Source organism: Heteronotia binoei, chromosome 2 (assembly GCF_032191835.1).
Source record: "Heteronotia binoei isolate CCM8104 ecotype False Entrance Well chromosome 2, APGP_CSIRO_Hbin_v1, whole genome shotgun sequence".
NCBI lineage: Eukaryota > Metazoa > Chordata > Lepidosauria > Squamata > Gekkonidae > Heteronotia > Heteronotia binoei.
Genome location: NC_083224.1, coordinates 154,266,686 through 154,284,034, shown reverse-complemented (window position 1 = coordinate 154,284,034; position 17,349 = coordinate 154,266,686). Strand labels below are relative to the sequence as shown.

Below are 17,349 nucleotides of genomic sequence, written 5' to 3'. Positions count from 1 at the left end.
GATAGTATACATTTTATACTTTTATACTATAAGGTAGTATAATTTTTATACTGTATAAACACACACACACACTAATTAAAATAATAAATAACATTAAAAGTAACAGGGAATATGTTTTCCCTTTCTGGTTATATTTAGGTTCAGTAGCTTCTGAACAGTAGGGCTGGTGTTGCTGTCTTGGAAGTGGCATCTTGCTGGGTTAGTAAAGGCCCACAGATCTGTGAATTTTTGATTGACCTGTTATGGGATCTATAAAAGGTCCCACTGTAGATTGGATTCACATGCTGTTGAAAAAAAATTGCTATTCTAATCCTTTACTTCCTGCTTATAAAGGAAAATGTGTAAAAACAGCACAATATTCTCTGTGGAACCTATCCTAGATTGGCTTTTACCAGACTATAGACAGGGTTATCGGCAGGCTTCTGATAGCCTTTTGGTCCCAGAGTATTTGTCACTACAGTAATTACCACTATGGCTACTGTTTAACACCTAACCCCTCCAACACTCTATTTATTGTGTGAAGGCAGAGTGCATTTTTATTGGCAGTGCTCCTGGATTTTTAAAACTTTTGCAGCTGGCAGAAATTTTGTAGGTGAAGTGTTTGATTTGAATTCTATGATCTGGGAATGGATGGAGTTAACAGGAGCAGATTCCTCCCTCCTTCTTCTCCCAGAAGGCCTCTGCGGGAGTCTGCAGGACTCTCCTAAATGATATACAGTGTAAATCCAGGTGGGTAGCCTTGTTGGTATGAAGGAGCAGAACAAAGTTTGAGTCCGGTGGCACTTTTAAGACCAACAAAGTTTTATTCTGGGTATAAACTTCCATGTGCATGCACACTTCTTCAGATATATTGAAACAGAAATCTTTACATATAGGTAGCAGGTGAAATTGATGTTGCCAGGAAGGGCGAATCAGAATCATGAAGATAGATAAGTATCTGAACAGTAAATGTAGCTAAGCCCTCCATCTAAACCAAGTTGCATCTTTCTAAGCCAGCAGAGTGCTTACAAAAGACTTAGGGTAGACCCAGCTAAACACCAATATGTTTTCGAGGGGGAAATCCCTAAAACCAGATGCACAATTCTTCTTAGGGTTTGGAAACTTTTACTGGTCCTTCATAATGTGAGGCTTTGCCAAGTAACACTCAGATAGATTTTGGCTATGAAAGCATAGGTGAAGCTTTATTGATATGTTACCAGTTCAGACATTCCCCTTGCAGGACCTTGCCAGAAGTGAAAGCAAAAATCATAGACTATATTAAGTAACTCAGGAAAATGTGAGCTTCCCTCCCCCCAGACCCTCTAGCACATAACACTTCATAAAACAGTTCAAAGGAACCTATCTTCTTATCTCCAGTGAAGTGAAGGCTATTCCCAGCTATTCCCAGCTATTGTCTCCAGATGGAGGAGAAGGGGGGGGGGAGCCCCCACATTCCCAGGTGCCAGCAACATCTTCGCTGTGAGAGATTAAAATAATGCTTCACAGCCCATCCCATAATACACTGTATATCAAGATGATGACCATTACATGTAGAACCACTCATGAAGGAAGGCATGGCAGGAAGCATTGCATCGATCCTGACACTGACTTGAATTCACTGATAAAGGTGTAACTGTGCTTTGGATGACACTATAAAACTGAATAAAGATGATTCATCCAAATCTTACCAATTGCCTACTCAGTTACTAATGTACTAAAGTACTCATGACAATAAAGCTTATAACTGGATGATTCAGAAACTTCCTCAGTTTCCTTGAAATTCTTTAAATGCTTAAGTTTCTTTCTAGAAAGATACAATTTAGAAAGCAGAGTTCTCTATAGAGTTGCCAACCTCCAGATGGTGCCTGGAGAATTACAGCTGATCTCCAGATGTCAGTTTTCCTGGAACAAATGACTGCTTTGGAATAGGGTTGCTAGGTCTCCTTGCCTGTCTGGCAGGGGGATTTGGAGGGAGATCCAGTCAGTGGTAGACTGGCCAGGGTGTCAGTTTGCTCAATGGCAAGTGGGCCCTGTAGGCCCCTGTGAAGTGGGCCCCCTTAAGCATTAGACAATATGTTAAAAATGTCAATTACCTTTTTATTAGATTGAAAATATAATAGAAGTCCCAATATTATGTAATGCAGCTAAAATTTACATTGTATTTAGGGTTGCCAGCCTCCAGGTGGGGCCTGGGGATCTCCCTCTTTTACAACTGATCTCCAGCTAGCAGAGATCAGCTCCCCTGGAGAAAATGCAATCTGCATTTACATGTAATATCTACTGTATACTGCCAGTAATATGTACAATATATGTACACTGTAATTACGAAATATATATTTTATATATATATATATATATATATATATATATATATATATATATATATATATATATATATATATACACACACATTTATTAGCAAAAGTTTTAATTGTACCTTTTCCCAACTTTTTTTTTTGAAAATTTTATTTATTTCTTAGAAAAATTAAATGATAGCCTAGTTGTGGGTGGGCCTCCTATGTCTCCTGGCAACCAGTATTTTTAGACCCAGTCCGCCACTGGATCCAGGGGTAGGCATGGATACTGTGTGATGTCTACAATGTGATGACATCACCCAGAAGTGATGTCATCACATCTGGGACATCGCACAGGGAAATTCTGGTATTTGGGCAAAACTCTATGGAATTTCCCCAAATACCATAGTGTCCCCCATACAACATCCCTGTTTTGGGGTGTGGTTTCTCCTGCCGGCTAGCTGGCCAGAGGTGAATCAATGCCACCCAAAAGTAGGGGAACCCCCTCTGGGACCTGGGGTCTGGCAACCCTACTTTGGAGTGTGAATTATATGGCATTATACCCACTGGGGTCCCTCCCTCACAGAACTCTGCCTTTCTCAGGCCCATTCCCAAATGTCCACAAACTTCTCAACCTGGAGTTGTCAACGCTCGTTTTAATATGAGCTGATCATACTCATAGGAATAACATCCAGCTTTAATGCGTCTTTTAATTATTTACAGTTCATGGCAGAATGTTGCTGACTGACATGGCTCTGCATTATCTTTATATAATTGGGTATGGAGATTTTTTAAAAAATGCTCTAGAGCTGTTCTATGCAGCATGCAAGTGCTAGACTACAAGAAAGTATTGTAGTTTCTATAGTCATACTAGCTGCATAAGTAAATATTAATGTAAACTTGTAATATGAGTAGCTTAACGTGGGATATATCATGACTGTAGCAACTCCTTTCCTCACTAGAAAAATTGCAGTATGTTGTTGAGATTATTCATTATTACCTGTCATGCTTCTCTCATAATTATTTGCACATGTATTTGCCATTCTGAACTATCTCTGTGAAGTGAAAGGGGAGGAATTATATTTTGGAACTGTCCTCGGCACAAAAAGCTTCCAGCTGGAAGTTTAGTTATCTAAAACATATGGTTGCCACTGAATACCAGTCATGTGCTTTGTTTCTCCTCTTGCTCTGTAACTTTCAGTATTCCTTATATCGCAATGGCACAGGGTTGTCCCTGCTCCACATCACTGGCTTTTGCAGTCAGAGATAGCAAAGCACATCATAGTAGCAACATCCAACTCAAGGTATAAAAATGTATGTAAACCTCCAAGAGGGAGCTCAGTCTTTTCCGCTCACAAGAGGAACTGAGTTCTCTGGTGCCAGAATAAACTGCTTCAGGCTTCACCTGTGTGGTTTCCTGCCTGTCCTTTTCCTCGTTTTTTTCCTGCTACACATGAAACTATAAAAGTTGCATAAAATGTTGCATAAGAAAGAGGGAGAATTTGACATATGGCTGCCATATTTCAGGTAGCATAGTTATGTCCTATGGAGAAAAGTGTTACATTGTACCTTTTTATTGAGATGCTAATTTCTATATGCAGGTAGAATTATTGGAAGAAATCCCCAACCTGCAGATTGAAGTCATATAGCAAGACATCTCTGTCAGTTAAAGTTCTGCATTAAACCTTTTTTTTTTAAAGTGATCTGGGCATGTGAAGCTTACTTATGTATGTGGGGTATTTACCATCAACACACCAGGAAGTCACACTGTACATACTACAGATATATGTACAAGGGCCAGATTCTGATGTCTGTGGGACCTCACTTGTCTAAGGGTTTTGGTTATTTCCTTGAATGATTTTTGCACATCTAGTTATCTCCAATGGTCATAATTAGTAATAACAACAAAGTGAAAAAGTTTTTTACATTTGGTAGGTGTAAGTTAAATATATTTAGTTAACAAATTTAAATATTATATTTTGCTTTTTTAAAAAAATGCACAATAATTAATCTGTAGCATTACTTTTTGTTGGGTGACTCTTGCTGGTGAATATGAAGGTAATTTTTGTGCATGTCTTGCTTTCAAGCACAGGCCATATAACTTATTAGCTAATGGATAACATTAAGGAAGCATAAGGGAAAATCATCAATCATATTTGCTTGCATAATATGTGTTCTGTACAGGATATGTATTTAATAACCCAAATGTTTATTAATTTTAAACCATGTTATATATTAATTTGTTTGGTGCTATAAAAGATCCCTTTTCTGTAGCTATATCTTGCTTTTTCATTCAGGTTGTGCTAGTATCTTATATAAATAATTGTTTAAAAGAAAATAAGGAGATATTACTAATGTGAATTCAGTGTTTTTCTTCTCTTAACTTTTTCTTCCAAGGAAGCAGAAGTTAAGGAAAAGCTTTCCATGACTGCTAATATAGTTTGCTACCACTAACCCAGGAAATGCTTGGTATTTTTCCTTTTGCAATATAGTACGCAACTGAAGATTTAATCGAATATGACTATGACTATGGGGATCCAGATTATAAAGATTATAAAGAGCCTGATACTGTAACAGAAGGACCCCCACTATACGAAGAGACAGTGGCACAAACGGAGGTAATGACTCCTGGTGTGTATTTTATGTGCCGTCCCTGTCACCTGTCATGTGGTGTCTCATGTTAGTTATGCTCATCAATCCTTTGCTACTCTTTCTTTCCTGTTTGTCCCTGGGACTCATTTCAACCCAGCAGGAGAAGACCAAAAGATTGGCAGCAGTTTTTTGTTTTTGGTCATTGCTTACTCTGCTTCCTTTCACATCTTACTGCTTTTTCCTTTTCATTTATTTATGTTTTCCCATTCCGTCTTTCACCACCTTTTTCAGAAAAAGAAATCCAAAGCCCCAAAGAAGAAGAGGACAGTGGCTGCTAAGTCAAAGAACAATCCCCAAAAGTTCACACTCAAAAAATCTGAAACATTTTCATCTAAGAAGAAGAAAAGCTATCAAGCAACAGCAACAGGCAAAATAGGGGTAAACGTAGCCAAGAAACAATCAAGATCTTTCCTTGATTAAGCCTGGAAGATCTCTGATAATGAGAAATGAATAGCTCTAACCCCCAGTAGATGAATACAACTCTGGCTAATACCATAACCTAATTAAACTGAAATTCCTCCTGGAGGTCTGCCTTTTTCCCTCTGTGGTTAACACTGCAGTTTTCTTTTTTCATATTAGGCCAACATTGTTGATGAATATCATGAATATAATGTGGCTGAAACCGACTATGGGACTTCAGAGGGCTACCAGACTGCAACTCCTAGCCAGACGATGGAACCAAATGAGGTAATGAGGAGTGGAAAATATGCAGGCAAGGATATTTCAAAGACCTTAGTCCATAATTAATTATTGCCATGCCATGATTAATTGTCCTTCTTTTGTTTTAAGAGAGCCCCCAAGGAGCAAATGGTTTGTGGTGCGTTACTGAGATCTACATGTTAATCAGTTTTGTGGTGACATCTGGACTCTGCCCTTTCAGTTCTTACTTGGGAAGTGACTTATAGAAATTGCAAAAATATGTTCTCTAGAAATACCATTGTATGCATTTTAGTTTGTCATGCAGCATTGGTTTAGTGTAGTTGAATCATCAGGTTTATGACTTCCCTGGCTTGAGGAAGAAAGGAAGTGTTCACCTTCAGTCAGCACTGCAAGTGAAAAGGGTCTGGGCCAGATGCAGTCCCTCATTTAAGGGAAAAGATTATTATGATTGATTGGTGACTGAGGATAAAGAAAAATCATCTGCATCTTTTGGGAGATGTGGTCTTGAATGATACTCTTCCAGTCCAATTCTAAGCATGGTTATTTCTTTCTGTGAGCATTGAAGGTTATATCTTTCTATGGCCATTGGGTTTAGGTTATTACTATGCTTAAGATTGTACTGTTTATCTCCCATCCTACTGGCAATGCTTTTAACCATTTCCTTGAAAAATGATGACCCTAATCCAGATATAGTCATGCACAACAGTGTGCAGTGCACACAGTCCAACAGCTGGTGGAATAAGCATTCCTATTGCAATCTAGGTAGAAGCCTAATGCTATACATATCATGTAGTGAATAAGGATTGCATTGGAAGCATCACTTTTGGATATGCAACATAACATGGATGAGCACACAGATGACCATCCAGCTATATCTGGTCTGTGCATGTGGAATCCATGCACAAAAGCAGCATGCAGATCTCGCTTACAAGATATTTATTGGAACATTTATTGAAAAATGAGTCTTAGTTTGCTACTTTTTACAACTGTTCCGTTCTGGTATATGTAATCAACTAACTTTTCTGAATGTGGGTGCTTTGCTTCATAAATACTGTAATGCACTTTTTAAGCCAAGATATCCAAACAATGGCTTTGCATTATGTGGAAAGTATATTTATTTTAGAGCCTGATTTAATCCTTGTGTAAATGCTTACACATTGCAGCCAGATAATGGAAAACTGCAAGGAATGATTACAAGTTACATTTAAATCAGTCCTTTAACACACACAAATTAGCCAGGATTAGAATTTATAATAAGAAGTAAAGTTAATTTTTTAACTTTCATTTCAGTCACATAGTAGTGCTTAAAAATGTGCAAGATCTAGTTCTGCTTGCAGAACTACAATGTATAAACTTGGAAGGAGACACTGTTGTAATCATGACTATGTGTGTGCACCAATGCACATATGAATCTCCCCCCTCACGGCCTCCCCATTTTTGCCAGTGGAGGTAGTTACTCTGGACATATGTTCCTTTTGTTTGTAAGCTATATGGTATGTGGTGGTAAGAGAATGGAGAGCTCCCACTTCCACCATGTCTAATAGCCTTTTTCTAACAACACATTTCTGTATTTCTGGTATAATTCCCATTCATTTCAATGGACTGTCGCAGATGGCATTTCCAGCAGATTATGCTTAATATTTGATCTATAACTTTCTTCCTCTAAAACATCCCTATCCTTCCACCAAAATTGTTTTTGTACATCTAGGATAAAATGCTGTTTAGATAGCATTGGTGCTTAAATGCTGAAGACTTGACTCCACATAATTTTTAAAAATCAAAAATTAAAATCTAGAGGCAATATTTGAACTTCAGATGTTATTTTACTCATATGAACATTATATATAAAATCAATGTTAAACCTTTTCCTTCAGACAGATAGAAACTGACATGTACAAACAATACAATACTATCTCATTCTTTTAAAAAAAATCTTGTTCATTTCTTCCTAATTGACATGAGGTGTGTTTATCACATCAGATGAGATGTTTATCATGTCAGCTGAAGCGTTTTTAACACACAGTGGATTAGGCAATAATATTAATCCCTTGTGCTTGGCAGTGCCCAGTTAACTTGTATTTTACAGTTATCTTCTCAGTATGATTGATATTAAAAAGTGTAAAGCTAAATATAAAAGCTTGATATAACAGGCATAAAAATTACAATGTTATGCTATCCAGTGTGTTTAGTGTCAATTTTCACTGTTTATATCACAATACTTTCTTAGCACTAGAGTTTCATTTAATGATTTTGCAAAAGAAAACGTGCAAATTCATGAAAAAGCATTCATTAACGTCATTGTACATCTGTATGTGCCTTTGGTGATCTTTTAATACTTCTGAAAAACTGTTTCCCCAGGATTTCAGAAACAAAAGATGCCAGGCTTTGGTGCTGACATGTTATTTTACTGACCATAACATTCAAAGCTACTGAATGTTCATGTTGCTTTACTAACAGTAATCCACATATTCATCCTGTTCCCCAACCTTTGGTGCTTACGTGAATAGCAAAATCCAGTTGAAGAAGTATTTACTGAAGAATACCTAACGGGAGAGGAGTATAATTCAGAGACTAAAAAAAACGAGGAAAGAGAGTATGGAAGCAGAGGAACAGTAGACCACAGTGAATCTGAAGTTCTGGTAGATGGAGATTTAGGCGAATATGATTTTTATGAATATAAAGACTATGAAGAGAAGCCTACAAATCCCACTAATGAGGAGTTTGGGCCTGGTGTTCCAGCAGAGACTGATATCACAGAAGCAAGCGTAAGTTAGCCATATTCAAGGTATTCTTTAAATATGCTGCATGGCTAGTAGCTGATTATAGCGCTCTCTGTTTCCTGTGTTCTGTGGACTAGAGCCCCAGTGGCAATAGAAAGTCTTCTGTTGCTTTTTAATTCAATATATCAGGAGTGGTCAACGGTAGCTCTCCAGATGTTTTTTTGCTTACAACTCCCATCAGCCCCAGCCAGCATGGCTGATGGCTGGGGCTGATGGGAGTTGTAGGCAAAAACATCTGGAGTGCTACCGTTGGCCACCCCTGCAATATATTTTCTATTGCACAAGTAGAAAAAGATGGGGGAAGAAAGGGACACATAAGAAAAAAGTTAAGTGGCTTCAAAAGTGAAATTGTGCATATGTTAATGATTTGATATGAAAGCTTATTCAGAAATTGTGGTTTTTTTCTTTATATTGTAACTTTAGAGGTAATGGAAAGGATGTTGCTAAACTTCATTTAGTATTGCCTAACTTGTAACTCAGCAAACTAAATAAAGGTATCAATCATGTATGGCAGTTCACAAGGGGCTTGATAAACTTCTCCGTTTTGCTACCTGACCCAGTATAATAATAATGTTCCAGATTCGGCACAAAGTGCCAACTATACTTGGCTGTGCACAGAATTGGCTTTAAAATCAGCACAACTGTGAACCTGGAGAAAGCCATTCTTAGAGTCAGTATCGCTATTTAGGTTTCCTTAGCTATCTGGGTACATTTGTTGGGGATTACATTTGTCAATACTGCCTATGTCTCAAGATATCTAAAATCCCTACACAATAGACAGGTGTTTCCAGGGCTTGGTTGGGTAAGACTCTTGGGACCAAAGGAGACCTAGAAGAACTTAACATTGTTAACTAGAAAGATGTCCCATGTAACCAGGGGTCATTTCGTAGAAAAAGAGGTGCCAGAGCTCATTAGCACAACTTATTTGCATATGACACTCACCCCTGACATCATCAGAAGGTGTACTAAATTATATCAGCTCAGCATCTACCTTATGCTTCTTGAAATATAATTGTCATCATAAAACCTTACTCCCATAATACTTTTTAAATGACTTTCTCCTATGTGACCACAGTGTCATGAGGAAGATTTCCATCTGTCTGCTTTATATGTTTTGGTTATTTTCCCATTTTTTTGTGGGGGAAAATATTAGAAAATTTGTCAAATCATAGAATTAATCAACATTCTCACAGGGGGTTTGAATAATGGAGTCCAAAAGCTAATATTTTGGAGGGGGGGGGAAAGAGCACAATAAAATTTAGAGGTTCCGAAGCTCTGTTCCTGTGAGCTCTTTCCCAAAATGAGGCTTGCATGTAACTATAGTTTAACTATAGTTGCCGTGATTTATATGAATGCAAGCAGCTGCACTACTGATGACTATAGGCTTCATCAAAGCACGTCGCTGATTTATTAATGAGGTTAATTTATAAGTCAGTTGGTCTTAAATATAGTTTTGTGTGATGTTTGAATGGCTTGTTCTTTGTCAACCCCTACGACAGGAAAGAGAGAGAAGGAAAGGCACTGAGTATTTGTCAAAGCAAATGAGGGTTTAAGTGGTTATCTGTGAGCTGAATCTTGGCTTCACAGCCTAAACATAGTTAAAATAAACCATGTTTTTGCATTATGACTGAGCTGAGCCATATAGCACTCTGCATGCATTTAATCCCAGAGAAAAGATGCGTGCTATAACACATGGTCTGGTTTAGTTCTCATCTTCCCATTCATCAATGTCGGCATCCATCGAGTTGTACTTGTAGCTGGATTTCTGGAAAATCTGGCTACAGAGTGAGGCACTGAACTGAGTATCTGCCTTTTTAAAAAGATTCCAACATCGGAAGAGCTTGTGACTATACTCTTATCACTCTTCTCTAAGCTTAGGGATTTGTAACCAGATCAGAGAGGTGTGAGATTCCTGACTTGTCAATGTTGGCTTCTGAAAATCATATGAAAATATAATACTACAGTGAAGGCGGCTCTCATCCAGCTCAGTCATGGGTCTTGGCACAGTTATTTCCTGATTTCCATTAAACCGAAGGACCCAAAAACCCAAAAGCAGGATTTGCTGAAGCTCAGTTCAGAAATCATAAACAAAACAAACTTTGCTCATACCAAACATAAACCTGCCTCTCCCTTACTTTTTCTCCTTTCTTTTCCCCTTCACATGGTGTCAAGTTTGAGAATGGAACTCTTCAGCTAACTTAGTGATTGTCCAGATGTGGGCATATAAACAAATTTTAGGTTAGTTTCTTTCCCAGTAACATGACTGAACCAGAGTTAGAATCCCATTTATGATGGTTTCATACTTTCAGTATACTTTTAAAGGAACAGTGGTAGATTTCACTTTTCATTTTCTTTCCTGTAGTAGTCAGGGCTTTTTTTGTAGCAGGAACTCCTTTGCATATTAGACCACATACCCCTGATGTAGCCAATCCTCCAAAAACTTACCGTAGGCCCTGCAAGAAGAACCCTGTAAGCTTTTGGAGGATTGGCTACATCAGGGGGATGTGGCCTAATATGCAAAGGAGTTCCTACTACAAAAAAAAGCCCTGGTAATAGTTCTGTGACATTCCGGCCTAGGTATTTATTTATTTATTTATTTATTCGTGGGCTTCTATTCTGCCTTCTCTTGTAACCGGACTCAAGGCGGATCACAACATATAATAATAACAGTACAAAGCTATAAAACAGAGTTAAAATACCACATTAAAATTAAACAGTAAAAACAATAACCAATAAATAAAATGCACCATTGGCGAAAGAGGCACAGCTTGTCAAGTAGCCAGTTATAAGCCCACATTTAAGTGATGATGATGATAGCGCTGTGATAAGGTACAATGTCACCACAAGGGCACAATGTACCCACAAGGGAGGCCAAATGATGGAATAATAGGAAGCCCGCTGCCTCATCCATAAGCCTGGCGGAACAGCTCTGTCTTGCAGGCCCTATAAAATGGAAGTAGTTCAGGTAGGACCCAGATCTCCACAGGGAGCTGATTCCACCAGGCAGGGCCCAGGGCTGAAAAGGCTCTGGCCCTGGTTGAGGCGAGCCAGGCGTCCTTAAGGCCAGGGTTGGTCAGGAGGTGTTGCATAGCTGATCGCAAAGACCTCTGGGGCGTATATGGGGAAAGGCAGTCCCTCAGGTATGTTGGTCCCAGACAACGCAAGGCTTTAAATGTCAGTACCAATACTTTGGGCAAGGGGGCGCATATAGATGTTAAACATAATTGGCAAGAAGATAGCTGCTTGCAGTACCCTACACTCAAGTGGGTGTCACAAAGAGGTCTACTCTCCAAGAGCCATCCTTTGTCCCTGACCATGGAGAAGGGAGGAAAATCACTGTAAGGCCTGAACTCCTATGTCGGCAAGGCGGTGGGTCATTAGATCGTAGTTGACTGTGTCAAACGCTGCTGAAAGGTCTAATAATAGCAGCAGCGCTGACCCGCCTTGATCCAAATGCCTTCTGAGGTCATCTGTGAGGGCCACCAAGACAGTCTCTGTGCCATGCCCAAGGCGGAAGCCTTACTGGAAAGGGTCAAGAATAGAGGTGTCCTCCAGGATGGCTTGAAACTGCTCCACCACCACTTTCTCAAAGTGGAAACTGACTGTAACTAACGACTTGAAGCATCCTCAACCTTGTAATACATTTGTAGCCACTTGAAGCTGCATCTAGTTAAGCACTGCCAAATAGATTTTAGTCTCCATAGCCAGAATTATCCAAACCCCTCAGTGATGGTTGGATGTTGTAATGTAGTTGGCACAACCTGTCATAAACAGCTTCTCTGGCACTAAGCTACACATCTGTGTTTTTCACAAACAGGCGCTGCATGGAATGGATTTTTAAAAATTAAGGAGAGTCCAAATGGGCTTTGAGCACTACTGTGGCATAAGGAAGGGCTTCTGCCTTCCTCCCCAAGACATTTTTTCCCATGCCAAAACAATGCTGGGGGGAGTTGTTTTCCTGTTTTTGCTGCTTCATTTGCACAGAATACTTTTTTTTTTTTTTGTCAGCCTAGATGAAATTGATGCATCCAACCCATGTGCTGCCAATTGCTCCTCCCCAGTTTAAATATGTTGTTAAGGACCAGGTCAGTTTACACTGGCATAGACTGGGTCTTTCCCCCAATCTTTTTAGGGATGAGAAGCCAGATCAGAGAGGTGAGATCCAAGTGATTGAATGAATGTATGGGCACGAAGCTGTGCAATTCTGTTATATTCATTGTAATTCTGAAATTCTGAATAAAGTTCTTATAATTAAAAAAAAATCACCTATGATGAGTGGTATTTCTCAGCATATATGTACAGTTCATTGTTCACATACCAGCAGTTTATGCTCAGGGAACTGTGATCATTCAGTTGTTTCACATTAAATGCATGCGCCAAGACTGAATAAATGTCTTTGCATGAGCAGTGAGCATAGGCAAAGATAATATGTTTGTACAGACTGAAAGTAGCCCAGTGTGCAGTTGTATGAATTTGGCCCCGGAAGAGTAATTTTCAGGGTTTGTATTAAGTTTTCAATTGAAAAAAAAACGTATTCTAGGTATTTCATCAGCCTTTCCCAACCATTGTGGCATTGAACAGTATGCAAAGAGGTATTTCTTGAAAAGGATACTCTTTCTGTGTGTGTGTGTTATAGTCACTGGTTTGGACTATGGTGTCTATGTTGATTCTTCTATGCTATTTGGACAAAAATCCCTCTAAGCTTGGGAAATCATATTTACTGACTATCCAAAAGAAAGTGATATACAAAATAAATAAATAAATAAATGGAAATTAATATCCTCTCATTGAAATTGAAATCATATCTCTGTAATTTAAAACAGGGGGGTGGGGGTTCCTGAGAACTGTAGGCAGGTATTCTGTCTGTAGGATTTACTTTCATCTTTGGTAAACAAGTTATTTCCATTTTTGTGTTTCTTAAAAGCCAACAAAATGTATTTGACTGTGGGATAAAAAAGATATATAGGCCATCAAGCCACTTTCTTTCCTTGCAAAATATTGATTTGTCTCCAGATGGATGGAAAACAGATTTTAGACCTGACTGAATTTCTAATGTATGTTGACTTGGCAGGTGAATGGTCATGGTGCTTATGGAGAAAAAGGACAGAAGGGTGAGCCAGCTGTGATAGAACCTGTGAGTATTTTAGAGACTAGCTCTTGCAAAGTTCCATGGGTCAATTCTCATGTGATTTTCCATCTTTTGATGACTGAATTGGTAATTGGAGAGCCAGTTTGGTGTAGTGGTTAAGTGTACGGACTCTTATCTGGGAGAACCGGGTTTGATTCCCTACTCCTCCACTTGCACCTGCTGGAATGGCCTTGGGTAAGCCATAGTTATCACAGAGGTTGTCCTTGAAAGGGCAGCTGCTGTGAGAGCCCTCTCCAGCCCCACCCACCTCACAGGGTGTTTGTTGTGGGGGAGGAAGGTAAAGGAGATTGTGAGCCGCTCTGAGACTCTTCGGAGTGGAGGGCGGGATATAAACCCAATATCTTCTCATCTTCTAACTTAGGTGTGTCAGAGAAGAAAAAGGGGGCTGCACCAAGATAAGCCATGAGAGATCAAACTCCACAGAAAGAACTTTTATATTACCTCATGTTGCCTCAGACATTGTGCTTTTTTCAGTGGAGTCCATTCACACAATGAGCTATGGGACAGCAAGTATTGAGAAGTAAAACTATCCTTGTATTGGTGGATACTAGGGTGTGCATTCAGCTCTATCCAAGCTGGAAAAAATAGTCAAATAACATTATTGATTTTTAAAAAATACCTTATTGATATTTTTTGCAACTATTCTCTCAGCTAGATATAGAGAGGGGTATATTTTTGGCTGTCCACCATAGCCCATCCTGGATAATCCCCAAAAATATTGGGATTATCTAGGAAAGCAGGATAGCCACAGTTAAACAGTGTTAAACAGCATTAAAAGTAACTGCAGTCCCTTTAAATGCTATTCAGGGTGAAGCTGCAGCTTCACAAACTCATTTAAAGGAACCATGTAACTTTTAAATACTCTGGCCCTGTTATAGCCTATGGTTCCCATAGTTGCTGCAGTAGAAAATGGAGGTGAGGGGACACTGGCTTTTGCTAAGCTTTCAAAAATGCCTCCCATCTTTAGTTTCTGCTGTAGAAACTCTCTGGTTTGACATCAGTCCTTGTTTTTTTGCTGTTTCTTCTCCCCCATCAAAAACAATGGATGATGTGGGCACCTTCTTTGGGGTCCCTTAGAATTGAACCCTCTGGCCCAATCTTTTTAAAACTCACAGGGTCTTCTGAGATGCACCAGAAGCTATGCTGAACATTTGGTGCCTCTACTTCAACAAACAAACCTTTGGATAGATTCCCCATTGACTATAGTGATCTTATAGTGTATAATGGGGCAAAAATAAAAATTAGGATTCCTGAAAAAAACCTGAATCCGAATACCACACCATACCAGTCGGGAATCCTGATTTTTTTGGTCCAATACATCTGAATTCAAAAAAATCCATTTTTTCCCTGCACTTCTCTAATAGATACAAATGATTGTCAGTTACAAAATGTTGACTTACCAGGATACATTTGACATATACCTATGTGGGAATCTGGTTGTTTGTAGTCTGTGGACAATAAAGCAAATCACATCTGTTAACCCAGCTAAAAATCTGGGAAAACAATGACTGGTAAAATTCTCATCAGAAAAACTCTGAGATTGCTGCAGTTGCTAAAGAAGGGGCCTATCTCTCTCTTTGGGCAAAATATAATGGTAAAGATTTATGTGCATAATATATGATGACAGGACTGAAACAGCAGATCAGTCACAGGCCTGACATGAAACATACTGTCAATAATAAGGAGAGACATTTGCACTGAAGTTGTCTCACAAAATATCTGGCTCTCATAGCTGCTGTAAGCCCTAAACTGTGGTGTATCAAAATTCCTTCTTAGCAGTGTGCAAACTCTGTCCTCCTAAACTAACAAAACTGTAAGCACAAGGCAGCTTCTGAAGCAACACAAAATAATACTGTAGCAATAAGGGTCTGGTTATGATTTAGTTTCTGTAAGAAAGCTTTTTGAAACCTAAAGGATGGCCATGATGAGACTTCATGGGATCATTTCTTTCAAGAGGGGATTAATGCGATATACAGTGACTAATTATATATGTTCATTGGTTGTCCCCATACCTCAAAATACCGCATGCAAGACATATGAAAATGGGAGGGACAAGGGTACATTGTTTGGAAGCCAAACTGCTTAATTTTCCCTTCTGCTTAGTACAGTTTCCCTAAAAGGTTGTCCCTTGGGGTGTTGGTGTTCAGGCAATCCACCCTGTCTCCATACTCAGCATTAGCTAAGACTGTGCCCGCTTTCCCTTGTTTACACAGAGAGAGAGATGGTCACCCCCATCTTCTAACACAAGTCAGTGTAAAGGTTCAGTTGATGACTCCCAATATCAAGGGTGTTCCTCCCCAAGTCTATTAGTAATATGTGGATGGTATGGGTGCCTCCCTCCCATCTTCAGACTGCTCAGGGGGTTTGCCAGTCTACTTCAATCTTATAATCACAGTAATCATACCAAAGCCCCAGTTAAGGCTTCACCAGTCCTATGAAAGCATTTATATACCTCATCCCACTAGAACAATGTGAAGGCGATGAAGAAAAGCTCCCCTGCAGGCCAAACTGAGAAGAATCCCAAAATACCTGCCTTGGACTGTAGATCACATTGAACAAAGAAGGATGAGTTGAATGGGTGAGCAAGGCTGATGACATCGGGAAGATTAATTTTAAATTGCCTTCCCCTTCTAACTAATCAATAGTGTGGGCTCCATGAGCATATGAGCAATTGCCCTTTCTCAGGAAAGTGAGAAGGTATTTCCTGTGCTATTTGGGGTAAGAACTAGCTTTCTTGCATACCACTTTTCTACTGTTTCAGTAATGCAACCAGACTTTCTGACCTTGTGTATGCTTACTTGGGGAAGATATTTGTGAAGTTCCTGCATTGTGTAGGGGGTTGGACTTAATGACCCTGGGGGTCTCTTCCAACTCTGTGATTCTGAGTACCGGTACCTATAAGATTTGCTGTAAGGCAAATGTCCATGTGTTTAGTTCACCACATTCAACTCAACAGAACACTGTGCAAGTATTTCTAGCAGAACATTTCCATGTATCAGGGCCACTCTTTACAAATCTTGTTAGAATTTATGGCTTATGTATGTTAATTTGTATTTTGGTGGGGAAGAAACAGCCTGGCATGAAAAATTACCTGTGCTGCTGTAGCTATCACTGTTTTTAAAGAAGGCGTTTTCATGTGATAAGCAGAAATATAAAAGGGGCAGCATTCCCTATTATGGTATTGCAGTACTTGCTTTTGTGCCTGCATTGGCATAGGAAGTACTATAAGGCAAACAACCCTAGCCTGAACCCATGATATGGTCCTGCCTAGGCCCTAGGTTCTTTATCACTGTTTGTCCCCCCATCCCAGTCTTCAGAAGTAAGGCCAAAGAGCCTGAAGGATAAGGTCTTTTCAGTGGGGGCTTCCCCCCAATCCCTTAAATAGACCTCATTTCTTGGTTACTTTGGTCTTTTATCACTTTCTGTTTGTAGGCTTCATGCTACGACTTTCCCCAGCAAGCTTTTATTTAATGGATTATTCCTCATTTGCCCCAATGGTGGTGTACTGTTCACAGCCCCCTTTGCTACTGATGCTGCTAATATAAATGTTTGTTATAATTAGATTAGTTCTCTTGGTGTCTGCTTTTAATTTTTTAAAAATCTAATATTTTTATTATAGAGGTGGCTTGCAGATATTTTAAATAAATCAATAATGATTGCACCCTACAGGACTGCATGTTGTGGATTACATGACTTTAATGCTACTCAATTTAAAAGGTTTCTGTGTGTGTAAGAAACTAGATGCTAGAAGACATCTCAGTCTAATGTTCTTACAGCTGCTCTTGTTTTTTTTATAAATTAATGGGTTGACATTTAGCCATGTTATCTCACTTCC

General features: G+C 39.2%; 1 protein-coding gene across 4 annotated transcripts in view; it reads left to right on the top strand.

The window, feature by feature from the left end:
- The window catches only part of COL11A1 (collagen type XI alpha 1 chain), a 335,777-nt gene that overhangs the window by 115,637 nt on the left and 202,791 nt on the right, over nt 1–17,349 (top strand). The window contains exons 6-9 of one of the 4 annotated variants that reach the window (XM_060232289.1): nt 5,157–5,303; nt 5,505–5,612; nt 8,093–8,350; nt 13,437–13,499. In XM_060232289.1, the coding sequence (XP_060088272.1) occupies nt 5,157–5,303; nt 5,505–5,612; nt 8,093–8,350; nt 13,437–13,499 (576 nt within the window). Of the gene's footprint in view, nt 1–4,765; nt 4,892–5,156; nt 5,304–5,504; nt 5,613–8,092; nt 8,351–13,436; nt 13,500–17,349 lie in introns of all 4 variants that reach the window. The other 3 variants (XM_060232290.1, XM_060232292.1, XM_060232291.1) reach the window with 3 other exon arrangements.